This window comes from Furipterus horrens, unplaced genomic scaffold, assembly GCF_987537825.1.
Source record: "Furipterus horrens unplaced genomic scaffold, mFurHor1.1.pri manual_scaffold_1, whole genome shotgun sequence".
Taxonomy (NCBI): Eukaryota; Metazoa; Chordata; class Mammalia; order Chiroptera; family Furipteridae; genus Furipterus; species Furipterus horrens.
Window position 1 is genome coordinate 148,668,637 of NW_028327171.1, and position 27,141 is coordinate 148,695,777.

A 27,141-nucleotide genomic window follows, 5' to 3' on the forward strand; every position below is an offset into this window, starting at 1 on the left:
GGTAGCTGGGCCCTCACCCACTCGCAGTTCTCAGCAGCCACTCTCCAAGCTCACTGCTGAAGAGGCTACAGACGAATAATGGAACTACATGAAGAGCAGGAACTGCCGTGAGCTTTCCACCTCAGTGAAAACCTAACCACAAAAGCTCTGCTGTCCAAAATCATTCACTGCTGGCATCAGCAATGTGCTGTAGACTGAGCTATACTGAATTTAACAGGTCAAAACCTCAATTTTTACATAAAAGAGTTCAGATCCACCTAAACTCTGCAGACACGTGGCTCCTGCTGTTTAAGAACAGATTTATCAACAAGATTTTAGCAGGCAAAAGGATTACCAAGTAATTTCTAGGTGTGTTAGAAAAGCCCTGTGCAAGTGCTAAAAAGAAAAAAAGATAACACCACACTTCAGACTTTCACTTTCTCCTTAAACTAGAAATGTGTTTCATGGTGATGTGCAGATCTTTGAGGAACGCATTCTCAGTAGCAGCACTACAAGGAGAAGCTGTAGAATTCTTACACCCTGGTCTCCTATGTGGTCTGCACACATGAGTGGTTTCTTTCTTCTCTTCTCAAATCAAGACTGCAGCACCTGGAACAGCGTGTGACAGTGAAGTCTGCGGGGCATGTGTGCTTTTGAAAATTTTGTGTTTCAGTGATGGGAAGAAGAAGTGTATACTTTTTCTGTTCCAGATGAAATGAGCATCAATTTACATAAATCTCAACTACATTCTAGAAATGTGGGCCTTTTCCCATTTGGTTTATCAAATCTGTACATCTTATATAACATCCTTTCAATCTTCTTAATGCAGTAATAATGCAGGCAGGCATCTGAGTCTAATGTGTTAGCACCAGTCAGGTTGTTCTCACTGAGAGTAAATGTGGGCTGTCGGGAAGTGTCAGTGAAGGAAATGTGGGCTCTGAATCGGGGGAGAAAGCTGCTGTCGGGATTATGACAGCTCTGCCAAGTGGGGTCAACTGAAAAGAATCACAAATCATCGACAATGTGACAGTTTCTCAAAACAATATTTTGTGCAGAATTTGAATGTCATTAATGCAACATAATATTTTCAATGTGATATCATTTAAACAAGCACACATTCATTCACTTTTTTAAAAAAGCAATCACCCAGATTTCAGGTAAAACATTTACTCACATCACTGGCAATGTTTCTTGACACTTTGGCTGCAGTGATGGGAATAGCGTCGCCTAGCACATTGTTGCCCTTGGCTATTAAATCATGCCAGTCCCGTTTATAACAGACCTGGGACAGAGAAATAAAAAGGATGTCAACATGCTGGGTAGTCATCAGTTAACCTGATTCCTCAATGGCTGGGATTGTTTTCTTTCTCTCTAGATACAAGCTAAAAGAATCTCTGATATCGGAATGTCACACTTTATGTAGTATGAAATTATTGGACTCTGTACTAATTATTCACCCAAATCTTGTTCGTGTACATGTTGAAGAGGGACAGTGAGAAACTGGAGTGGATCAAGGGGAAAATAATAAAAGTTCTGGAAACTATGGTGAGGACCAACTGGAGAAAAGAAAGTTGTTCAGTCTTATGAAAAGAAGGTCAAGAGAAGACTTGGTGGTTAGTTTTAGAAATTTTTGGATTGTTGTTAAAAAAGGAAAAGATTTTCTTTATTCTTATTTTTCTGGAGGATAATAACCTTCTCCATGTGCAAAAGTAGAAAAAATAAACTGAAGTTTTAGACAACTAGATGTTGAGCTCTACATAAAGAATAATCATTTATGGTGATGACCAGAGGGAAAGGGAGTTGGAAGGAGGTAGAAGAGGGTACGGGGGGATAAACAGTGATGGAAGGAGACTTGACTTGGCGTAGTGAACACACAATACAGTGTGCAGATGATGTATTATAGAATTGTACACCAGAAACCGATATAATTTTATTAACTAATATCACCCCAATAAATTCAATAATTGTTTTTTTAAGATGAAAAAGAATCCTTTAGAGTTGTCTTACACTTGAAAAGGCTGACTCAAGAGGTACAAGAACCATGATCATGGGATGAGCTGCAAAAGAGGCCATGTGAGAAATTGACCTAAGTTATTGTCAAGGCCCCATCACACCTTAAAATTCTATTATTTATTATCAGTTCTGAATTTTACACCCCATCAAAGACCCTACTTACATCACTTATATTGTAAGCATTGCACTTGGCCTGAAGAAACTGGGGAAGATCAGGATCCATAGTGTATTTATGTTTCACATCTTCTCCTTTAGCTTTGTATAAGATCTGCAACACACAGCCACAAAAATAAAATGCATTACAAATAGTACAAAAAAGAAAATTCATTAATTGCATGCTTATAGAAGTTATTACTAACACAATCCCTATTTCTATTGTTAAAACGTATCAAAGGAATTTTCCTGTTTTTAAGAAACTCAAGCATCTCGTTATCTTTAGGAGAACCCAATGACTCTGTGTGTTACAACAGAGAGAGAAAAAATCCTTCAGAGAACAGAAATCATTTCCTACTAGAGATAAATGAAAGATTAGTTCAAATGTGAAGCTCTAACATGAATCACATAATTCATCAAAGACAGAAAAGTCCATTCTTTGCTAGTGGAGTTAATAGTTCTTAAAGTCTTGTGGTTTCTTTGGTTTGGGTTTTCATTTTTAGAGAAAAAATGATGTTTAGAATGAGTCTTTCACTTCTGCGAAAAACTTTCTAATTATAATTGTATCGGGAAAAGCAGATAATAATTTCCTCACAAAATGAAGTTGCTTATACATAAATTCAGTGCACTCAAAAGGTTTACCATTTCATATTTGCCCCAGCTTGTCATTTTAAACATGCCTGAACAATACCAAAGAATATGGTGTAGAAATCATATTGTATCTTCCTCTTTGTAATAAAAAAAATTGCTTAATGTCTGAAACTAAAACAGAACTACAATCACAGGTAGATTTTCAATCTCTTGATTGTCATTTATCATATATACCTCCCTGTCCCAGGCATGTCAATGTGGAATGTCATTTGTAAACTGGTGTGTATCACAAGTAAAGTCTGAAAAGGCTGAAATCTAAGTGAATCATCAAATACTAAATAATGTCTCCTAGGAATCCAAGAGCTAGCCTTACTTCCTCACTGTCTTTAGGACCCATTTCTAAGCATTCAGAGAATGTCATTAATTCTGCCTTCTAAACATTGCCTTTCCCATTGTGACTGACTTAAAGTCTAAATAAGCCTTCTGTTATATCTGTAACAGCTTTCTAATTCATTTCCTTACATCCAATCTCTCCCCTTTCCAATATAGCCTCTGTATTTTTTGCCAGGATTGTCTTTTGTAGCAAAGGCCAGATAATACAACTCTGTGGATTAAAAATATTCAGTACATCCCATTACCTACTCCATAATGTCCAGACTATAAATTAGTATACAAAGTCTTCAGTGATTGGATTACAGTCTTGAACTCTTTACTGTCCTTCCATTCATCACTTTTTTTGTTGCTTTGGTTTTTAAATTTTTGATTTATTTATTGTTTTTCTATTACAGTTGTCCCACTTTTTCTCCCATTCATCCCCCCAACTCAGCCCACTCCTTCTCCCACAGTCAATCTCTACCTCATTGTACATGTCCATGGGTAATTTATACTAATTCCTTTACTAAACCATTCCCTTACTTACCTCCCTTCTCTCCCTACCCACCTCTCCCGTGACATTCATCACTTCTTGACTCATGTTTTTCCTTTGCCAGGAATGTGCTTTTCCTTCCCTTATTTGGCAGAGAAGCCCTGGTAGGCAGTTATCCTCTTCACTTATACTTAGCACAAGCCTCCTTTGTAGCATTTACCTCTGTATGGCAATGCCATTTCTACCCATGCCTTTGTCTTATACTCCTTTCCTATTTCCTTGGTATAACCTCTGTCCCATTAATCCTTGTCTATTTAATGTCTATACCATCAGCACATAATACAGTGTCTAGCACATGGAAGGTGTTAAAAAACATTCATTCAATAAATTAATGAGTGAATACTTTTGATGTCCCTTTAACTCGTCTATGCACCAGACTTTACTTTAAGTCTGACTTTAGCCTACCATAAACATGGCTTGTGGATAGGCAGGCAAAAAATGTACTAATCTCCACAAAGACATAAGTTTAAAAAGTCTCTATAATAATTGTATATGAAGAATTGAAGAGCAAAATAATATACTTATGTATTATTTCCCTGAACTATATATGAAAACTAAATATGAAGAATTTAATATAGAATTGGATATGATAACTTTGCCACAATAAATTGTCTGGGATTTTAAGCTTAAATTTAGTATGTGTTTGTATGTGTAGTAATAGAGTAGAACTTCTTGTACCATGTCAAATTTATCCAATAATACAGTATTTCAAGGTAGTTAAGGTGGAAGGGGTTTCAGAAAGGAAGGCAAAAACCAAAACAGAAGAAAAGAAAAATATCAATGCCCAGCTAAAAATAAATGTAATTATTAATTTGAAATTAAGTAGTTTCAAAAGGAGAAGAGATTGGCTCAGGAGAACAACAACAACAAAAAAAGTGAGCCATTCTTGACACTGTCTTCTTTATTGTACTCACATCACTGACTTGCTGTGTGTTCTGTTTTGCTTGGACCATAACTGGGGAGTCCACGATGCTGGTAAATTTGAGGGTGTCTGGTTGTTGCCTGTACTTTTTTTCACTCAGGGCATTACCCGCCTTTTTTACTTTTTCTACATCCAGACTCCCGATGGGTATCCAGCCAATGCCTTTCATCCAGTTGTTGTAGTCCTCCTTGTAGGCATTCTAGAGCAAAGAGAAAAAAGAGAAATGAACGCCACAGGGAAGGGGTTCTCTCTCATAGGCTGTGACCTTGCAGGGGGATTGATTTGTGGAGCAAATGTTGCTTACATCGCTCTGTATGTGCATCATGTTTTTAGACAACTCCAGGTTCATGGCATCAGGCAGGTAGGTGTAATGATGAAGGGGATGCTTATAGTTGATATTGCTGACAATATCCTGAGCTTTCTTAGCTGCCACAACGTTGAACATATCATTAGGTGTGTTGTATTTCGTCTTTGTCTTCTCATAGTCTTTTTTATATTCCCGGTCTGACTGTATCTTGGCTACATTCATATAATGAACCAGTTTAGGATCATCTTGGAGACTTTGGAAACCAACCATTTTCCCTTTGGCTTTTTCATAATCCTTTTTGTATTGTACCTGTTAGAAACAAATGTGGGCATATTTTAAAATGTAGTAATGGATACTTTACTGAACAATGAGACCATGATTTGAAGCAATTTAGCTTTCTAGAAATTAATTAAATAACCAAACAATTAGATACTTGTAAGTAGCTAAGTAAAAATCAAAATGTTATTTTGAGCCTATTTGATTGAGAGAGGTTGAGGTGGTGGCATTGCTATAAATCATATCAATGACCAAGTAAAATAAGTTCTTTCCCACTTAGGTACTTGAGACAAATGAAAAGATAAGCATTTCACAATGTCTACCAATTACATTGTCCTCCTGAAGAAGATACCAAATAGCTGGCTATTTGATTAGTAGTAGAATTAGTGGTAGTAATAGAATTTTAATGTATCTGCATATTCAAAGGGAGACCTAGAGCCAGTAGTGTGAAACATTAATTGGCTCTGAATAATAACGTAAGGAGAATTGAGCTTCTTTGGGGAGATCTGGGAAACTGAGAAGCAGGGATGCGAAGGAAGGTTTTTGTGTATGTTGCGGGGCCAGGAGGCTGGAGGAAACCACCTACACAAAAAGGGGGTGAGTGAGGAATTCTGGATGTCAGGGCCATTAGGACAAAGGCATTTATTATTCAACCTTAGTGTATTTACACTGGTTCAATGTCAACTTCATTTCAAACAACCAGTAAAGTTGTGCTTGATATTTGGGGGAAATCAAAAGCAAGGGGCTATGTTCCACCCATGGATCATGCAGAGCAGAAAAAGAAGTGAATCCAGGGAAGGAGAACTGAGGTAAGTAAGTCAGAACAGACATTGTGAGCAAACCCGGAGACAGAGGCGTTCACAAAACAAAACCTTAGGACACCTGCAGCAATTACTGGGAGAGTATCCCACTTTCTACAGGATAACAGATGGGGCTCGAGTCAATTTTATTTAAATCTCAAAGAACAAAGTGACTTTAGTCCACAGCTGAGATAAAGTAAGATAGCAAAGGAAACATCCTAACTTTAATGGAACCTCATGACTGATGATTAGAGACTATAAAACTTGAAGCCAACTTCCAGTCAAAATAGAGGTGTATGTAGCCACACTTCACCTCCTTGTGCAACCAGATTTCAAAAACAAATAACAACCAGAACCGTCATAAAACTGAGGATGTGGAAGTCTAACAACCAAGGATTTAAAGAAGCCACATTCATCCAGATGGGTAGAAGGGGCAGGGTTGTGGAGGCAGCGTGGAGAGGCAGTGTGGCTCAGATAAGCAGAGGCAGTGGCAGCAGAAGGGAAGGTCCCACATTCACATGTGGTGGATAAAAACCAGGAGGAATATGCTGGGAACAAGAAATCCCAGCCACAGGCCAGACTGCACATCCCAGCATTTCAGTGACCGGAAGATAAACCCCCAATACCTCTGGCTGTAAAAACCAGCGGGGGTTGGAATGGTGGAAGGAACTGCTGGTATTTTGCTGCTTACAGGGCCCATATGATCTTAGAACATATACAAACCCCAAAGCAGCAACTGAAAGGGTGCCAATTACATATGGCAAGTGGGTGAAGTGACTAGAAACAGGGCAAGTGCACCAGAAGTCCAGCAGTGGCATTGTATCCCCTCCAAGCTCCCTACCACAAACAGAGCCACAAAGCAGTGAAGTGGGTGGCCCTACCCTAGTAATTACCTAAGGCTTTACCCCACACTATTTACAAGTGGCTTTGCTACATAGACTATGCTACTAAGACAGGGAGCAAAAGCAGCTCTACTTAATACACAGAAACAAACACAGGGAGGCTGCCAAGTTGAGGAGGCAATGAAATATGGCCCAAATGAAAGAACAGAACAAACCCCAGAAAAAGAACTAAATGAAACAGAGATAGCCAACCTATCAGATGCAGAGCTCAAAACACTGGTGACAAGGATGTTCAGAGAACTCATAGAGTATGGGGAGAAAATAAAGGAATAAATAAAGGTTACACAAAATGAAATAAAGAAAAATACACAGGGAACCAACAGTGATGGGAAGGAAGCTGGGGTCCAAACAGCGATTTGGAACAAAAGGAAGAAATAAACAGTCAACCTGCACAGAAAGAAGAAACAAGAATGCAAAAAATGAGAAGAGGCTTAGGAACCTTTGGGACAACTTCAAATGTACCAATATCAAATCATAGGGGTGCCAGAAGGAGAAGAGGAAGAGTAAGAAATTGAAAACTTATTTGAAAAAATAATGAAGGAAAACTTCCCTAAATTGAAGGAAATAGACACACAGGTGCAGAAAGCACAGAGCCCCAAACAAGTTGGACCCAAAGAAGACCACACCAAGATGCAACATAATTAAAAGGCCAATAGTTAAAGATAAAGAGAGAATCTTAAAAGCTGCAAGAGAAAAGCAGAGTTGCCTACAAAGGAGTTTCCATAAGATTCTCAGCTGATTTCTCAAACCAAACTTCATAGACAAGAAGGGACTGGCAAGAAGTATTCAAAATGATGAAGAACAAAAGCCTACAACCTAAATTACTCTATTCAGCAAAGCTATCATTTAGAATGCAAGGGCAGATAAAGTGCTTCCCAGACAAGGTAAAACTAAAGGAATTCATTATCATCAAGCCATTATTACATGAAATGTTAAAGGAACTCATTTAAGAAAATGAAGATCAAAACTATGAACATTAAAATGACAATAAACTCACAACTATTAAATCTAAAAAACAAAAAAGAAAAATAAATAGAAAAACAAACTAAGCGAACAACCAGAACAGGAGCAGAATCATAGGTATGGAAATCATTCAGAGGGTTATCAGCTAGGGGTGTGGAGGGGGAAATGGGGCAGGGATTAAGATACATAATTGGTAGGAGCAAAATAAAAAAGGGAATGTTAAGAATAGTATAGGAAATGGAAAAGCCAAAAATTTATATGCATGACCCATGGACATGAACTAAGGAGGGGGATTGCTGGAGGAAAGAGGGCTACCAGGCAGAGGGGAAGGAGAAGGAAAATTGGGACAACTGTAACAGCATAATCAATAAAATATACTTAAAAAAACTTGAAGCCAAGTCATCATCTGTAGAAGCAATGAAATAAAAAGAGAATAATTTCTCTTATTTGAGTGATAGGGAATTCATAAGCAAGTTTCTATGATAAAATTTTACCATCAAGAGGTAATTATGACTTAAATAGTATGTAAGTTATTTATTTCCAGAAGAAGAATAAAGTGCTTGTGTACAAATATAGATAAGAATTTTTAATAAAGGTGCTTGATCAGAACTGATCAGTAAATGGTATACAAATCCTTTTCCCCAAGAAAATTCAGATTTGTTTAGGGAACTTTCTTTTTTGAACAGTTTTCAACCAGATTTGCTTGTAGTCAGAGACAGCAGACATGATAAATTTTGGATAAGTCCACCCACCCACATTTTCTAGTTACACACAGGTGACCACCAGCTGGACTTACGTCACTCGCTGCCTGCCTGGCAGCTTTGGCAGCTTTGATGGGAATCGCATCAGTCCTCAGGTCATACCCCTTCTTGCTCAAGTCTTTCAAGTCTGCTTTGTATATACTCTGAAACAAAAAATGTAACTTAGATATAATTCAGTGCATATTTAGAAGAGATTTATCATGCAATCCGCAGCTGAGTCACTGCACATACTTCACTGATGTTGTAGGCATTAACTCTAGCCTGAAGGAACTGGGGTAGGTCTGCTGGCAGGCTGTATTTGTGAAGAATTTCCTCTCCTTTGGCTTTGTAGGCAATCTGAAAGAGAAAAAAATGCATAAACAAACAAATAAAGTAGGAAAAGGGATTTAATCACACAGGAAAAGAGTTTCAGAGAGGATCATACTGCACAGAGGTGCTTTTCATGAAAGACCCTTTGTGTGGTCCCCATATTCACCTAAAAATATCTTGTAGGCATTCAAGGTGTCACATGCAGTTACACAGGATCTTATCTTTGTGCTGGTTCAGCTTGGACAAAGGTGTCTCTTTTTGTACGCACTAGGAACCTCTGAACCTAGGTAGGGGTATCTGCTGGAAATTAGCCCAGGAAGGGGACCCAATGAAAATGTTAACCTGTACACACTTTCCTGAGCATAGGGAAAGCTAATGTGGTGGGATACACCAACCATCTACATTATACTTTGTGGACTCCTAAAGGTTTTATTATGTATGATTCTTGTCTTGGCTGTAACTTAAAATATAACTCCTCCATATGATATAGTGCCTATATTCATTTTCCTGGTCACTTCTAGAAATAGACATGCAGTGTTTCTTGTTATCAAGAGAAGCCCTTCTTACCTTCTCCTTGGAAAACAATGTCAAAATACTGAAAGAACAGTCAGCACACTGTATATAATACTCTAAAGATATGAATTAGGTGTGCTTTATTAATGAAAAGCTGAGGAAATTGCACAGTTGCTCATGTAACTGAGTCTCTTTAAATTCCATAATAACTACAGGTGATCAGACAGTTTGGAATACAAATGTATTTGTATTCATTAACATTCATTAAGACACATAAGATTAACACTTACATCACTCCTCTGGGCCTGATTAATTTTAGACTGTACTGTAATGGGAGCATCTTCTATCGAGGTAAACTTGAGAGTGTCTGGATGTTGGCGATATTTTTTCTGTTTGATGAATTTAAAAAAAGAAAAGAAAAACACTAGTATTACTTGCACTGAAAGCTAATATATAAAAATCCTTAAAATTTATTTTGGAGAGACAGAATTTTTCCTAATTTTAAAATGTTGAAACATTCAATTTTTGTTTGTCTTTGGGGAAAAATAAATACAAAAACCATTATTTACACATTGACTGAATCTTGCATCTGATGGGGCAGTACTGACCAACACAACTTTCAGAAATCAGACTTCACTCTCTCAATTGCTTGCTTATGGCAAGAGAGGGTACTCTCAGCTAAGAAGAATCCAGAAATATCCCTAATTTTTCTCAAGGATGAAAAGAAAACCATACAGAAAAACACTTAGGGTGTCTTTGCATGACACTACCAAGTTTTCAAAGATGTCATTTTCCTTGTCACATTATCAACAGCTAAAGAAAAGAAGCTTTCTCATCGAGGGTGGAGGAATTGAGGAATTAGGAAAACAGCTATGGATTATTTAAAAAACAAGGAGGACTTTTGCTCTGCAAGTCTTAATATGAATAGAATATAGATTGTCACTAAAGTGCTGAGAAGGCACAGGAGAGAGAACCCTGGAAGGTGTTCCAACTGGAAGCTGACTACTTTTATCTCCTGTTATTCCAATATTCCTCTTCATTGATTCTCCCAGTCCTCTTCCTTTGTACATATTAAATATCTCATTTCTGTGTGCATAGTTGCATCACTCTTTCAACTTCAGACTTCTGACAACTACCAACTCAAAAGTACTTTTTCTGAAAAATCTCTGAGTAGATAAAATGGTTTTCACCAAAAACAAACCAAAGCACAAAAAAAAGAACAGCAAAATCTTGAGTGTGGAAGACAGCTCTTGCTGAGCACCTCTGTATCTTTTTTATGTAGTCTAACCACCTTGATGATGGTTTACCTGATAGCAGAATATTTCACTGTGGCCAGAAAAAGGGCAGATAGTCTTTTTGCTTTAAGACTGTAAGATCATAACTGTTTTTTTTAGACTGAATAATAACATAAATTATTTCAAAGTCATCAAGAATATGACATAGGGCATAATAGTTCACCCAATTTCTATAATATTCATTATATGCATTATTCATAATTGCCAAAAATTGGAAAAATTCACATGTCCACTAACTTGACAACCAAAATGCAACATAAACACCCAAAGGAATGCTACTCAATAATAAAAGAAATGAATTGCAGACACATGTAAGAATAAGGATAAACCTTAAAAACATTATGCTAACTGGAAGACTGATATAAAGAAAATATCTAGAAAAGCAAAGATGAAGGATTGCCTGACAGTGCAGATAGGAGTAGGAATTTTTCAGGGAATCGTTTTGGATTACTAGCAGAATTTAAAAATTCAGTTGTAGTGATGGTTTTACAACTATATAAAGTTATTAAAATTCATCATGGGGTACACTTCACATGGTGTTTTATGGTATGCAAGTATACCTTGATAAACTTGTTAAAAATATTTTTTATCATGAATGGTTCACATATGTGGTCTCGGTGATATAAAGGGACATGTTTAGCTACCAGAATAATTTATGCACGTGGTTTTTTCTCCTCAGCAACATTTACTAGAGAAAGAAGCAGTAAGGAAGGCACTTCCCATGGTTTGGGAGATTTTCACAAGGGCTCTGGCTTTACCTCATTCATGATGTCTGAAGCTCGCTTTGCCTTTTCCATTTCCAAAGACCCAAAGGGCACCCAGCCACAGCCTTTCATCCAGCTGTTGTAGTCAGCTTTGTATTCAACCTAAAACACCAAGAGAAAGGTTAAATTTCTTTTGCTCAGCATCATCTTTATTTATAAAGGATGTTAAGATTTCTGACCAGCGTCGGCCTGTGAACTGAGTGTCGCTGGTTCGATTCCCAGTCAGGGCACATGACTAGGTTGCACGTCAGGTCCCCAGTTGGGGGCGTGAGTGAGAGGCAACCACACAGTGATGTTTCTCTCCCTCTCTTTCTCCTTTCCCTGCTCTCTAAAAATAAATAAATAAACAAACTAACAAACAAATAAATTATTTAAAAAAAGATTTCTGATCAGCTTCCTTACTCTATGCATTAATGGTATTTTAAACATAACCCTAGTGAAAGAGTTTAACAGCCCTTAGGTATTCACTGTATTTCCAGTTGGCATATGTTTCATTCCATCCTTATTTCCAACTGAATAGAAGTTCAGTCTTGAAAATGCTAAACTCAAAGCTGTATTTCAAAGAATTAATGAAATTTTTATATTTAGATAATCAAATGTGAGTTGTTTGCTCACTAGAGCTCTAAGTATTATGTTTGACTGGTCAAGGCCACATTAAAGGTGGACAGTTTTGCTCATTTTCTGATTAGATAAGACTTGATAGTAGTTATTTGTACTAAATGTTTGCACACAATGCCCTTTAGGTGCAATGGTCAGCTTAGGAGTTTTTCTACATTAACTAATAGTATACTTTAACACAGTTGCATGCATTAATTTGCTTATAGAGAGCAGTTATCATTTGGAATTGGTCTTATTTTGAGAATAGTTATTTAATTTTATTAAAATAGTGAGTTGACCTTGTTATTTATCTATAGGTACCTAAAACACTCTAGAGACAAAATTCAAGTTGTTGTTCTTTTTTGTAGGCCTTTTAATTGGAATGAAATTAAGAAACTATTTGGTGGACTTCTGGCCAAGATAGAGGCCTAGACCTACACGTTCCATCTCCCTCCACAACTAAGAAGGAATACAACTACCACAAAACCAGAAATAATCAGAAGTTCTAGAAAATAAATGGAAGTCCAACGTATGAAGTTATAAAGAAGTGGTGCTCATCTGGATGGGAAGGAGGGGTAAAGCCAGGGCAGAGAGGTCAAGCTGTGCTTGAGGCAGCAGCAGCAGTGATGGCAGCGGGACGGTGGTAAGCACAGACACCCATATTTAAGGCGAGGCGAGAAGCACCTGGGGAGCACCCCTGGCTGCAGACCAGACCAATGCTGAGGAAGGCAGACCCCCATTTCCTTGGACTGTGAGGACCAGAGGGGGTGGGAACAGAGGAGGAGGCTTCTGGTCTCTCAGCAGAGAGTGAAGAGCAGGAATCCATCTTGGACCTCTACCCCCACAGAAAACACCATAGTATGGTGAGAAGGGTTGCCTGGTTGTGACGTTCATGGGACTCCACCCCCTATAGCATAGGAAGTGTGACAGCCTTGCCCAGGAAGCAAAGGTAAACACAAAACTGTCAGGAAGGCACAGATCATGTTAGAGATCCCAGTGACACAGCTGACCAGACAGCAAATATCTAATTAATGAAGCAGCAGATAGGAAATCTTTCTGAGGCACAGTTCAGAGCTCTGAGTATAAAAGTGCTTACAGACATAACAGCAGATCTTAAACAAGACAGGGAAGTAATGAAGGCTAATCCTGCTGAAATGAACTAAAATACATATGAAACTAGTGGTGAGGGAAAGAAAACCAAGGATCAAATCTACAAATCGGAACATAGGGAAGGAACCGACAGTTAACCAGTGCAAAAAAAGGAAACGAAAAGTGAGGAAAATGAGGAGAGGCTCAGAAACTTATCAGACAGCTATAAGCAGGTCAACATGTGAATCATAGGGTTGCCATAAGGTGAAGAAGAAGAACTAGAAATTGAAAAATTATGTGAAAAAATAATGAAGCAGAACTTCCCAAACTTGGGGAAGGAAATAGACTTACATGTCCAGGAAGCACAGAGAGTTCCAAATAAACTGGACTCAGGGAGAACCACACCAAGACACATTATAATCAAAATGTCAAAAATTAAGAATAAACAGAGAATCTTAAAAACAGCAAGAGAGAAGAAGAAAATTACATACAAAGGGGTCCCAATAAGACTACCAGCTGATTTTTCAAAAGGAACTCTGCCGGTAAGAAGGGACTGGCAAGAAATATTCAAAGTAATGAAATGCAAGAACCTACAACCATGATTACTCTATCCAGCAAAGCTGTCATTCAGAATAGAAGGGCAGAGAAAGTGCTTCCAGGACAAAGTAAAACTGAAGGAGTTCATCAGATCCAAACCACTGTTATATGAGATGTTAAAGGGACTTGTTTAGGAGAAGGAGGATCAAAACTACGAACATTAAAATGAAAGTGTATCACAACAACCAACAACAGAAGCTAGGGAACCGAAACAAAGGCAAACTAAGTAGGCAACGAGAGTGGGAAAAGAATTATAGGTATGGGGAACATTATGGGGGGGGGTCAGCAGGGAGGAGGAAGTGGGAAAAGGGAGGGAGATGGTACAGAAATTAAGAAGCATAGTAGGAGGGAGTAGAGTAGATAGGAAGATGTTGAGAAGAACTATATACGCCACCAATTTGCATGGACTAAGGAGGGGTGGCTACTGGAGGGAGGGGAGTCATTGGGTGGAGGGGAATGAAGGGAAAAGAAATTAGGACAACTGTAATAGCATAATCAATAAAGCCTATTTTAAAAAAGAAACTATTTGGTGACTTCTGGTCAAGATAGAGACATAGGTAGACATGCTTCTCCTCCTCGCGCATCCACAAGAAGAATTACAGCTAACCTCAAAACAAATAACACACAGAACTGCCAGAAAATCAAACTGTATGGAAGTTCAACAACCAAGGATTTAAAGAAGGCCCATTCACCCGGAAAGGTAGGAGGGCCAGGGAGGCAAGGAGATGTGGTGTGGTGTAGAGAGGTGGTGACAGTGTACAGGAAGTGCGTGAAGTGACTGGAAATGGCATGAGTGCTGGGCAAACCTCCAGAAGCCAGGCAGTGGCATCGTCCTTTCTCCAAGCCCTCTCCTCACACAGAGCCACAGAGCTGTGAAGCAGGTTACCCTGTCCTGGCGAATACCTAAGGCTCTGCCCCATACAACTTAACAGGTGCACTAATACAGGGAGTCAAAGAAGCTCTACCTAATACACAGAAACAAACACAGGGAGGCTGCCAAATTAAAGGGACAAAGAAATATGGCCCAAACAAAAAAATAGAACAGAACTCCAGAAAAAGAAATAAGCAAAATGCAGATAGCCAATCTATCAGATGCAGAGTTCAAAACATTGGTGATCCAGATGCTCAAAGAACTCATTGAGTATGGCAACAACATAAAGGAAGAAATGAAGGTTACACTAAGCGAAATAAAGAAAAATCCACAGGGAACCAACAGTGGAGGGAAGGAAGCTGGGATTGAAATCAATGAAGGAAAAAATAAGCATTCAACCAGGACAGAAAGAAGGAACAAGAATTCAAAAATATGAGGATAGTATAAGAAGACTCTGGGACTTCTCCAAATGTGCCAACATTTGAATTATAGGGATGCAGAAAGAGAAGAGAAAGAGCAAGAAACTGAAAAGTTATTTGAAAAATAATGAAAGAAAAGTCCCCTAAATTGGCAAAGGGAATAGACATATAAGTCCAGGAAGCACAGAGAGCCCCAAACAAGTTAGACTCAAAGAGGACCACACCAAGATGTATTATAATTAAAATGCCAAAGGTTAAAAATAGAGAATTTTAAAAGCAGCAACAGAAAAGCAGAGAGTTATCTACAAGGGAACCCCCTTAAGACTGTCAGCTTATTTCTCAAAAGAAACTTTGCAGGCAAGAAGAGACTGGCAAGAAGTATTCAAAATGATAAAGAACAAAAACCTACAACCTAGATTACTCTATTCAGCAAAGCTATCATTTAGAATACAGGGGCAGATAAAGTGCTTCCCAGACAAGGTAAAGCTAAAGGAGTTCATCATCAACAAGCCATTATTACATGAAATGCTGAGGGGACTTATTTAAGAAAAAGAAGGTCAAAACCATGAACACTAAAATGACAACAAACTCACAACTACCAAAAACGATCTAAAAAAAGCAAGAACAAAAGCAAACTAAGCAAACAATCAGAACAGGAGCAGAATTCTAGTATGGAGATCATTTGAAGGGTTATCAGCTGGGAGGGGAAAAGGGGAGAAATGGGAAAAGATACAGGGATATTTGACAGATACAAAAAAGACAGGGGGATATTAAGAATAGTATAGAAAATGTTCTGCCCTGGCTGGTTTAGCTCAGTGGATTGAGCGTCGGCCTGCGAGCTAAGTGTCGCTGGTTCGATCTTCCAGTCAGGGTACATCAGAGAAGGAAAACTCTGACTCCAAAAAACCTCCGCTGCCTTGCGGCATACCTCTTCAGGGGAAAGGCTAAGGGAGTAAACCCCGACAGAAAATCCGGAGCCGGAGTCCCTAAGGCGGTTTGACATTGTAGTCAACACCGGCAACTCCTGCGGCGCACCTGAACCCAAGCTGTATCGACTCCGTCTTTCCCTTGGACCCTTCAGCTGTGAAGAGAGGGGGGGGTCTGCTGCATGGGCAACAGCAGACCCTCCATATTACCCTGCCCAGGCTCTGTAGCTTCAGCGTCATCGCAAGATGTCGATTCAACACGGGAGGAGACAGATACCATGTCACTCCCGAGTCGGACTGCACAGCCATTCTCGGCGGTGCAGGTAGGCTCTTAAGAAGCTACACCATCGTCTCTCGAGACGGACGGCTGCCGACGACGACGATAGAAAATGTAGATGCCAAAGAACTTATATGCACAACCCATGGACATGAACTAAGGTGGGGGGATTGCTGGACAGAAGTGAGGTACTGAATGGAGGAGGGCAATGGGGAAAGATTGGAACAACCCTAACAGTCGGCAGCCGTCCGTCTTGAGAGACGATGGTGTAGCTTCTTAAGAGTCCATCTGTACTGCCGAGAATGGCTGTGCAGTCCGACTCGGGAGTGACATGGTATCTGTCTCCTCCCGTGTTGAATCGACATCTTGCGATGACGCTGAAGCTACAGAGCCTGGGCAGGGTGATATGGAGGGTCTGCTGTTGCCCATGCAGCAGACCCCCCCTCTCTTCGCAGCTGAAGGGTCCAAGGGAAAGACGGAGTCAATACAGCTTGGCTTCAGGTGCGCCGCAGGAGTTGCCGGTGTTGACTACAACGTCAAACTGCCTTAGGGACTCCGGCTCCGGATTTTCTGTCGGGGTTTACTCCCTTAGCCTTTCCCCTGATGAGGTATGCTGCAAGGCAGCGGAGGTTTTTTGGAGTCAGAGTTTTCCTTCAGCATAATGAATAAAATATACTTTAAAAAAGTCCCCTGACAGCACTCTTGTTCTTCCTGTCATGTGAGGTCGCAGCAAGAAGAGAGCAAGAAGACACTGATCAATGAACCAGGAAGTAAGTCCTCACCAGACATCAAATCTGCCAGCATCTTGATCTTGGTGTTCCTAGTCTCCAAAAACATAACTATTTGTTGTTTAAGCCATCTAATCTATCTTATTTTTGCTATAGTAACCAGGACAGATAATATGTGTGTATATGTAATATCAATGAATGTGTGTGTGTGTTTAATAAAATGTTCAACAAAAAGAAAGAAAGAAACCATTTGGTTCCTGTTTTTGAGAGGCTAACAATCTATTTGGGAGAAAGAAATATAGCAAAAATTAAACAGTTAAATAATATGATAATGTAGAAAACAGAATTCTTAGTGATGGAAATGTTGGGACCTCAGGTCCCTATCAGCATTATTCACAATAGCCAAAAGATGGAAAGCAACCCAAATGTCCACTGACAGATAAATGGCTAAATAAAATGTGGCGGGATAACATCCAACCTCAAAGAGGTAGAAAATCCTGGCATACGCTACACTGATGAACCTGCTGCCCTGCTAAGTATTTTTGCATACACTTAAATCCTCTAAATAATGATTTTGTTTCATTCCAATTTTACAAGGAAGACTCTAGATTCAGCCAGGCTGGTAACTTTCCCAAAGGGAAACAGTGATGGGGTGTCTGCTAGATCCAGGTCTCTCTAACTCTCAAGGGTGTGCTCTCATAGAACCACAAGGGTGACACTCTCATTACATGGTTCCTACATACAAAAGATCATGCAGACACCTCTGAGAACTGCCAAAAAACTCACTCAACTTAGAATTTTTTTTTCAGTTTCCACCTTAAAAGAGGGCATAGAGAAAATGTAATCACTCACATCACTCTGCAGTGTATAAGCCTTCTTGGCGAGGTCCAGGTTGATGCTGTCAGGTGGGTAGTTGTAACTGTGTATGCGGTGCTTGTAGTCCAGGTCACTGGCAATTGCCTGAGATTTCTTAGCTTGAGTGACTGGGAGCATATCAAGAGGTGCCGTGTAGTTAGTTTTTGACTTCTCATAGTCTTTACGATATTCACGCTGTGAATTAAAAAATTGCCATTTATTACTTTAATGGATTTCCAGAAAAGCACAGAGATCTCTCATAAACAACAAACATGAGTTAGAAAAAACAATATAAACATATGAGTGATTATTTTTTCTAAATTTTATTCCTATGTTACACATTGTTGAAATGCCCCCTAAAATCATACATGGACAAAGCTTCTCAAATCTCTTTTTAGATCAAAGCACAACTGTCAGACATTAGGACTGGGCTACAGCATCTGCTTCAGCCAGGTATTACTTTCTATTAAAACAGGGGTTTCAAAGACCACTGGCAAGCGTTATGATTTACTAAACTAAGCTGTCCTTTGAAGAGTTTTCCAATAAGGGAATTTTTTTTTGATTGACCAAAATCATATGATAATCATTTTATATTTATGATTTACAAAATGACTACTTGATAAATAGAACTGTACACTTCTTGGATTTCTAAAGTAATCTTGAAATGGATAGTTTCTGATTTTTTAACCTGACTAATCTACTTCTGACAGTAGATAAGCCCCACTGAGAATCCCAAAGGTTGTTTCATACCAAGTTTAATTTTGGTAACAATTTAAAAGAAGCTTCAGATAACAGCAGTTATAACACCTCAAAGGAGAGAAGTGTGTGAAGCTGAGCCATTAAGTGACATTGGCTAACAATGTTCTCATAATCTAAATGTCCTGACTGAGCCTCAGAAGGCACTTTTCATAGGCTGGTGCTCTGGAATGGTTAGACAGGTTGTTAATTAGATCAAAGCTTCTGCTTCATCATGTCCACTCACCAGCGACCTTAACAGAGAGAAAAATTCTGACCCAGTGCCTTTAGGAAAATTCTAAACCCATTATATGTCCCCATAGTCATATGAGCATTAAAGATAGTAACCCAAGCTAGCAAGTACAGATGTATAGTGTAAATCTGTAGAAATTTATTTTGCAAATGACCCAGTCTTTTAGCTTTCTTAGGGAATGTGATCTTCCTTGTAACATTTTGTGGGTAGTAACTTTTACTGAATAAATTTATCAGTTAGTTGTAAAATCTAGATCTTAGTTTATGAAAATAAATACAAAAAGTTTCTAATGGTATGCAAAAACATTAAGAAAGTAAAAACAGTTTGTCTTTATTAGATAAACTGATAGCCCTGGCTGGTGTGGCTCAGTGGGTTGAGCACCAGCCTGTGAACTGAAAGGTTGTCGATTTGATTCCTGGTCAGGGCACATGCCTGGGTTGTGGGCCAGGTCCCTGGTTGGGAGTGTGTGAGAGGCAACTGATCAATGGCAAATGATTGATGTTTCTCTTGCACATCTATATTTCTCTTCTTCTCTTTCTCCTTCCCTTCCACTTTCTCTAAAAAATAAATAAAATCTTAAACAAACAAAAAAAAACCTTTCTAAAGAAATAAACTGATAAAGCAATGGCGCAATAGCAGTTAGTATGTGGAAGTGTTTTTGACTAAATTGTTTTGACTCTTTTGTTTGTGTTCATACCAGTTCACACATACCTGTACATATAAAATGTTGTCAAAGGTCCAAATGTATTTAAAGGATTCTCTTAAAAAAACTATGCATGTTCTATACCTGCAGCTTAGCATGAAGTTTAGGTATTATATGAGAATGACCCATCATTGACTATCTCATTTGGTTGCCAATATCAATCAATTAAAAAGTATTTATTGAGTGCTTATTATGTGCCTAGTGTTCTAAAGGATTTTGTGACAGGGTGAAAAACAAAAATAAACATACATATAACCTTAAGAGGGAGCTATAACCTTTTTGAGTTAAAAAGGGTTAAGGAACTAGAGAATGAGACAGTTTTGTGTATGTAAGCACTATATACTGACATAATTCAGCATGAAGTTATTAGATAAAGTAACTGAATGGGATGCTTTGAAGTTATTTATGAGGATATGAGGGGGGACCCAAAATATCTCCAGAATTTATTAAAAATTGTGTATTTATTCTTACATGTTTAAACTTTCAAAGTACTCTCCATTTGATGCAATATACCTATCAAAATATTTGAACTCACTGATTTTGATGCCTTTTAGTGCTTCTGCATTTCTTTTTTTTTGTTTCACCCCTTTCATATCGGCAAAATGTTTCCCTTTGAGGACTTCTTTCATCCAGAGAAACAAAAAGAGTTGCTTGTGGCCAGATAGGGTGAATAGGGAGAATGGGGTTTGGGGGTCATGCTGTTTTAGGTCAAAAACTGCTGAACACTCAGCATGATGTGGGCAGGTGCACTCGTAAATCACCCATTTTAAAAGGACAAAGACATTAAAAAAAAAAATTCACTGAAGCTGAACACAGCCTCTCACAACAACACCAGCTGGTGCACTGATACTGATGGGTTCGTAGAACATTCACCTAGCTAGGGAAGCCTGTACTACAAAGGGCCCACCCTCCAGAAGATAATTCCTGTTTTGGGGTGTGTGTAAATGCAGAATGAATTAAAGAAGGTGTATATAGACCACATGAACAGATGGGTAAAATGAAAGCAAATAATACAAACACCCTTCTATTTAATCATGAAAAAGTAATATTTGCAAGCTATGTTGAACATTCTTTACACTCATAAGTGATCATTCAACATTTTTAAAACACACTGTATACTGCAATTTGCAATAGTAGATGTTTGCTTCTCTATAGTAAGAATTTTAACCAAAAGATAATAGATGGCCCATAGATAAGCCTTAGGAAATTCATAAATTCTCTGAAATTTAGGCAAAAGTCATGAAAAAATTTGTTTTTCTAGATGGCTGGTCCAAATATTTTATCAGATTTTCAAAAGGGCCTATGGTTAATTGAACATTTTTCCTGGACCTGGGCCAATACTAATTACCAAGTCAATGAGAGCAATGACAGTCATACTAAGATTTTTATCTGTGACTCAAGATTTTCTTCCAAAATAAAGACAGTTTTTAAAACCATCATTTTAAAGGATATTTTTCGATTAGAAGAAAATATTAAAACATCTAGTGATGTTTTCCAAAAGGTTTCAAGAATTACAACCAATATTTTATTAAATATTAACACATTTTTTGAAGTGAAATAAAGATCAGTACGAATCAATAATTCTTTTCTTCAGTCATGAGAGGCGTAAGAATCTAGGAGATCATTCCACTTCTAAAGTTCTCTCCAGCAGTTTGCTGTTTTGAACCTGAGATCCCATAAATACAGAATCCTTTTACATGCTTCTGCCCTTGGGCATGTTAACAGAGATACCATCTTGAAAACAAGACAGATTGACAAAAGCACTCACATCACTCTGCATTTTGGCGGTCTTCAAAGAGTGCAGCATCTTGGGATCATCATTAACGCTGAGGGCTCCGATCATTTTCCCCTTGTTTTTCTCATAGTCTTTCTTGTACATCACCTGCAAAGACATCACACATGCCAGATCCCACTCAGCAGGGAACATCACTGAGTCCCCCAGCCCAGGGCCCCAGGCCATACTCACGTCACTAGCATTCTTGCTGTTGGCCTTGGCTGCCAGGAGGGGAATTGCATCCACTTTAATGTCAAACTTCTTAGCTTTGCTCTTCTCCCAGTCATACTTGTAAATATTCTGGGCAGGAAAATTTTAACAAAGGAATTGGCAAAAGGGATATGCATGCTATCACACATTGAAGACTAAAAGGGAACCCAATACTTTGTCTTAATATAGAGACTTTTCATTGTCTATAAAATCATGAGTATTTTAGATAATTCTACTCAAGCCAAAGCGTCTAATTCTACAAGATTAATCTTCTGTTCTCTCCATTAGACTATTTCATCAAATTAACTTAACTCTAGTTATCATACTAATATTTGATTCCTAACACTGAATATTTTATACAATGGCACAAACATTCTATATTTAACTTTTTATGATATAAGGCATCGCTTTAAGTTGATCTCAAAGTCCTCCGTAAAGGTTATTTCATGAATCATTATAGAGCTCGCTGACGCTGGATAATCTTAGTACTTATTTAGAGGGTTGTTGAAGAAACAGAATCATCTAAGGATAATTTGACTTTTCTATAGAATTAAGTTTGGAAATGAAAGATAGCGATGGTTACCCAGCCTTTTGCCTTTTAAATACTCCATCTCTTCATTAGTGCAAATACTCTTACATGTAGAAATAAGTATCATTTATGTGAAACAAGAAACATTATAGACTTGGGGAATAAATGAAATAAAGTTACATTAAAAAAATCAAATCCTGAAAGAAAATTAATTATAGTATTGTATAAATGATATATGACTAACAGATCTAGCATTAAATTACCAATTAGACAAACATGAGTGGTGGCATTTTGGAGTTGTCTAAAATAAATGTCTAGTTGTATATTAATGTCTAGTTGTACGTGATTGCTACATACATTTTATGAAATAAATTCAAAGTTACATTGGCAGAGGTATAGGAACATGATACAAATGTTAACTGTTCTTGCCATCTTTAACATTGAAATATTTATTTAATGAAACGATTAAAAAATAAAAGCACGAGTTGTCAGTATATCACATGGCATGGTGGTAAGGAACTTACATCACTCAGGTTATATGCATTGATTTTGTGCTGGATAAGGGCAGGAGTATCTGGAGGTATATGGCACTTAAACTTTTCACTTTCGTGTTTCGCTTTGTAATTTAGCTGAGAGAGAGAGAGAGAGAGAGAGAGAATGATTTCAGAAGAATTGTTCTAAAGTACGAAAACAGATTTTCATAAGACAAAATGTAAAATACATTCTGTTAACTATGACAAAGATTAAAAGAGAAATCCAGAGCTAGTGCAGGCCACTTTGTACTATTGACAACGTGTGTCTTGGACATGTGGCAGCTGTTGTCACACCTGGTACCATGGTAAGACCCAAATGGAAGGAGCTGGCTCTTTCATACATGGTCCCCTTCACATATATCACAATTGGCCCTGCAGATTGGGAATGACAGCCCTTTCTTCCTTTTCATTGTCAGTTCTCACAGGAGAATCTTTTCTAACAAATACAGGGTGGGGCAAAAGTAGGTTTGGTCATATGGAAGATAATATAGTAATGAATAATAATAATACAAGAATAAACGCAGTTTCACGTACTCACAACTGTAAACCTACTTTCTCCCCACCGTGTATGGCTTGTCCTCATGCATACATTATAGTTTGTTGATACTTTAATTAAAGCCTTTCGTTTCTGGTCGTAAATCTACTGAGGTTACTTTTATTTTTATTTCTGTAGTTACATGAGTTTGGAAATTCATACTTAAAACTCGTGTGATGAAACTTACTATAAACACTGTTTTCCAATACCTATTTGAGAGAGAGAAATCCCAGGTGTTAAATATCTGCTCTGGGCCAAGGTGGGGATTATGTTCATATCTTCTTTCACTCAATTTTCAAAACAACCACAAATGTTAAATGTAAGTTAAATGATTTTCCCGGACAGAGTTGGAATTTGAATCCAGCTTTATCTGACTTCAGAACTCATGTTCTTTCCCGTGCATTAAGCTACATTAGTTTCCCTTATAGAACCATTTTACTTTAATTATTATTGAACACAAAAGATGTAGAAGATGCAAGACAACTAAACAGGAAAATGTTTTAGGTGATCACACATATACACAATTTACATAACCTTTTTTGTAACTGTGACAAGTTACTGGAGTTCCTGTGTAGAGCTATGCTACACTATCCCTCGTAATTAGACTTCCTGGAAATGGAGAGGAACTTACATCACTCAGTTGTTTAGCATTGACCTGGGCTTGCACCAGAACAGGCGAGTCAGTTACTTGAGTGAATTTTGTCTGATTTGGATGGACTTTGTAGGCATGCTATGGGAGAGAAAAGGAATCAGGTTTAGCAATATCACCTATCAAATCCATGTTGCCCTATAGGATTAGTGAGCAGAACCCTGTTTCCCCCAAAAGAAAGATACCTATAGTTAATAAAAACTTTTTTTTTTCTAATTAGACTGCAGTATCTTTGAGAGACACTTTTACAAGAAACTTTCCCATATCTTCAGATGCCCAATAACTTTTCTTTGGGAAAATAATCTAGAATTAGCTCTTGAAATGTATGGACAATAGAAAAATAGTATATCTACTATAAAATACATTTACTTTCTTATAACTTATTTGCTTGCATTTATTTGTAAAAGTGTCAAAATTTTAAACATGTCTTGACCACTAGATGCTATGTATGGAGTGCAGTAATGTTCATCCTTCACACTGCAAACTTACATCCTTACACTGATCCAGTTTCTTGATTGTTTCATATTCCTGAGTTATGGTCTGGGGGAAAAAGCATTTGCCTCTGTCCTCTTCATATTCTGCTTTGTAGTTTTTCTATGAGAAAAACAAATCAAACATAAGGATGCATCCACTGTATCCATGCCCTAAAAATGTGACTTGAAAAGCTTAAGAATTGTACTAGGACTCACATCACTGTTTTGAGCTGTGACTTTCATGCAGTGTGCATAATACGGATCCTCGTAGCTGCCTACATAATGTCCCAAAATATTCTTTAAGTAGGAATCTTTATATTTAGCCTGAAAGACAAGACATTTCATTTATTTATTTGTGAAATGATGGCATTTTTTAAAAAAACAGGAGTGATTACAGGATTGCTTACATCGCTGCTGAATTTCTGCAGAACTGTGTCAAGCTGAAATTTGGGGGTCTCACAGTAGTTTATGCTCTTTGCTTTTGTCTTTTCATAGTTTTCTTTGTACAGTTTCTGTAAAGAAAAAGTTAAGTAGATTATTGTCACTCCCACACTGATTATAACACTTGTATTCTCTAACACTAAACAAAAGAAGAAGAAAAATATATATTGTCTATCAACTGTCTTGAAAACTGACAATCAGATACTGGGGTGTCACAAATGATAAACGTTTTCTATTAGCAATTATTATAAAGCCTAAGGTTTTCACATTCTTCAAAAAATTAAAAAAAACAATATGCTGCCTCAGACCAAGCCCTCAGTCAGAGAGATTCTTGTGCATTTCTGAATATCTGCCTTCTCCATCCAGCAGCACACACACACATCCCTCACGGAGGCTGCCACAGCAAATAGGAATACTCTGAGCAACAGCAGATTTTCCCTTTTTGTAAACAAACCTTCAGGAAAACCTCAGTAAATGTTGAGAAATACACACTCCTTTTCTCCTGCTTCTACTGCAGATAATTCAATAGTGTACTATAAAAATAAAGTATGTACAAGAATTCAAATCATGAATCTACTAATTTGGCTCCTTTGGTAGGATTTATCTTTTGCTCTGATAATAACAATAAACCATTGTTAAGATTGGATATGCACAACTGAGAGAGCAGATTGTTGTCACTTTTTTCATACTGCGTCCTGAAATTGTAAATGCTGCTATTTTTAAAAAAATATTTCTATAGTCCTGTCTTTATCAGCAGAGTGGATTTCAAGCTTGGCTTCTATATGTTTAAGATGGCCTTCATTTAGGAAGTAGGAGGCAGGCACTGATTCCCTGCAGAGCGGTTTGGACAGGTCCGTTTCTACTCTCTCACCTGCCACTGCACCCCCCGCACTTCTCCATCACTTGGCCTCATTTCCACAGTGCTGACAACCCGAGGGACAAAGTAAAGATAACTCACCCACCCGGAGAGCACCATATAATCCTCACATGTTGGGAAAGCTTAATATAACCCAATCATAAGGGGAAAACTCAACTGATCACATGTTCAGTCTCTTTAAATATATAGTAAAAGTGGACTTGGGCAGTTAGTCTTTGGACTCATCTAATCTATTTTATTTCTAATGGTTTAGTAAAGCTCTTAACAACTCCTAAGTAGAAATTCCTGTGAAGACTTAAGAGGCCATCTTCCAAGTCCTGCTGTCTGCCAGCGATGGCTCCTGTGGCCAGCATCTGAGGAGACAATGGCAGAGGCCGGGAGGGGACTTTCACAGCAGGACGTTGTCCTTCTGCTCCCAGCAGGGGCATGAAGAGCACAAGGGCAGGCTGCTGATGCTGCTTGTCTCTCCTTCTCTCCTCCCCTTTCAAAGTCTCCTCCTGTCTCTGTCAAAATCATAATGCACCTCCTGGAAGGTACAGTAGCCCTGGGGGCACAGACACCTGGGTCCTATAAGCAGATGAGGGTTTCCCTGCCCATTGAACTTAATCCACAGTCTCCCCCACCCCCCACAAATTGACACACATCACACTCAGAGGTGTTGAGGCCTTCCTGTAGTTAGTTCCAGGGGAACGGCTATACCACGACTTTAAAGTATTTGCAATGTTTATTTGCATTTAATCATAATAGAAGGAGAGAGAGTTCGTCTCTCTTGCAGCTGAGGTTAAAAAAAGACTTTCGACAAGAATATACTTACGTCACTTAGGGCGTTTCCTGCTGCCTTCAGCTGCTTGAGCAGAGGGTTCTCTGAAGCAGGAAGTACATTATAATCTGCTTTTCCTTTATTCTTTTCATAGTCTTCTTTATATTTTACCTGTAGGAGTGAAATAACATGATCAAGAAAATCTAAAGGTTATTTTTGTTCTCATCTCTATTATGAAATTATGACATTGTTCCACAAATCAATTTTCTCTTTGGAAACATGGCAGCTTGACATTTTACAAACAAAATACTTAGCATAACCCATAACAGTAGCAGAGAAACTGCATACATTTCCAAGATATCTTTCCTTCCTATTCATTCCCAAATATCCATCATGATATTTTTAAGTGTCAATTACATGCTAGGCTCTGGGACACATACAAAAAAGAGTAACACATGGTCTCTTCCCTAAAAGATAGAGGTAGATAGATACATAAATAATGGGAGAGAGAAAGATACACACATAATAACAGCATGTATCCCAGATACCTGCTGCTCCGGAATCCTATCTACGAACACATTTATAAAGAAGCTGTACATGAGGCCTCCAGAGCCCCTGTCAGGAATGTACCCAATGAGAGGAGAAGAAGAAACTGAGCTTAGTTCTGACCATGATCCCCAGGGCCAGCCATTTGTTATGCCAATATAACCATAGAACAGACACACATTCAAAGAATCCTAGATAATCAATCAACATTTAAAAACCTCAGAAAACAAATGCAATCAACTTAGTATCCAAAGGCAGGAGATACACAACTGAAAACCAGATGCACCACAC

The 27,141-nt window shown here is 38.2% G+C and overlaps 1 protein-coding gene across 1 annotated transcript in view; it reads right to left on the reverse strand.

The window, feature by feature from the left end:
• NEB (nebulin) overlaps positions 1–27,141 on the reverse strand; it is a 204,610-nt gene that overhangs the window by 150,664 nt on the left and 26,805 nt on the right. The window contains exons 12-28 of the mRNA XM_090279733.1: positions 26,359–26,475; positions 24,634–24,738; positions 24,443–24,550; positions 24,243–24,347; positions 23,736–23,834; positions 22,561–22,665; positions 21,490–21,597; positions 21,292–21,405; positions 17,830–18,027; positions 11,468–11,575; positions 9,705–9,803; positions 8,824–8,928; positions 8,628–8,735; positions 4,888–5,199; positions 4,576–4,782; positions 2,156–2,260; positions 1,154–1,261 (exon numbers count right to left, since the gene is read on the reverse strand). Of these exons, the coding sequence (XP_090135859.1) occupies positions 1,154–1,261; positions 2,156–2,260; positions 4,576–4,782; positions 4,888–5,199; positions 8,628–8,735; positions 8,824–8,928; positions 9,705–9,803; positions 11,468–11,575; positions 17,830–18,027; positions 21,292–21,405; positions 21,490–21,597; positions 22,561–22,665; positions 23,736–23,834; positions 24,243–24,347; positions 24,443–24,550; positions 24,634–24,738; positions 26,359–26,475 (2,211 nt within the window). The remainder of the gene's footprint in view (positions 1–1,153; positions 1,262–2,155; positions 2,261–4,575; positions 4,783–4,887; positions 5,200–8,627; positions 8,736–8,823; positions 8,929–9,704; positions 9,804–11,467; positions 11,576–17,829; positions 18,028–21,291; positions 21,406–21,489; positions 21,598–22,560; positions 22,666–23,735; positions 23,835–24,242; positions 24,348–24,442; positions 24,551–24,633; positions 24,739–26,358; positions 26,476–27,141) is intronic.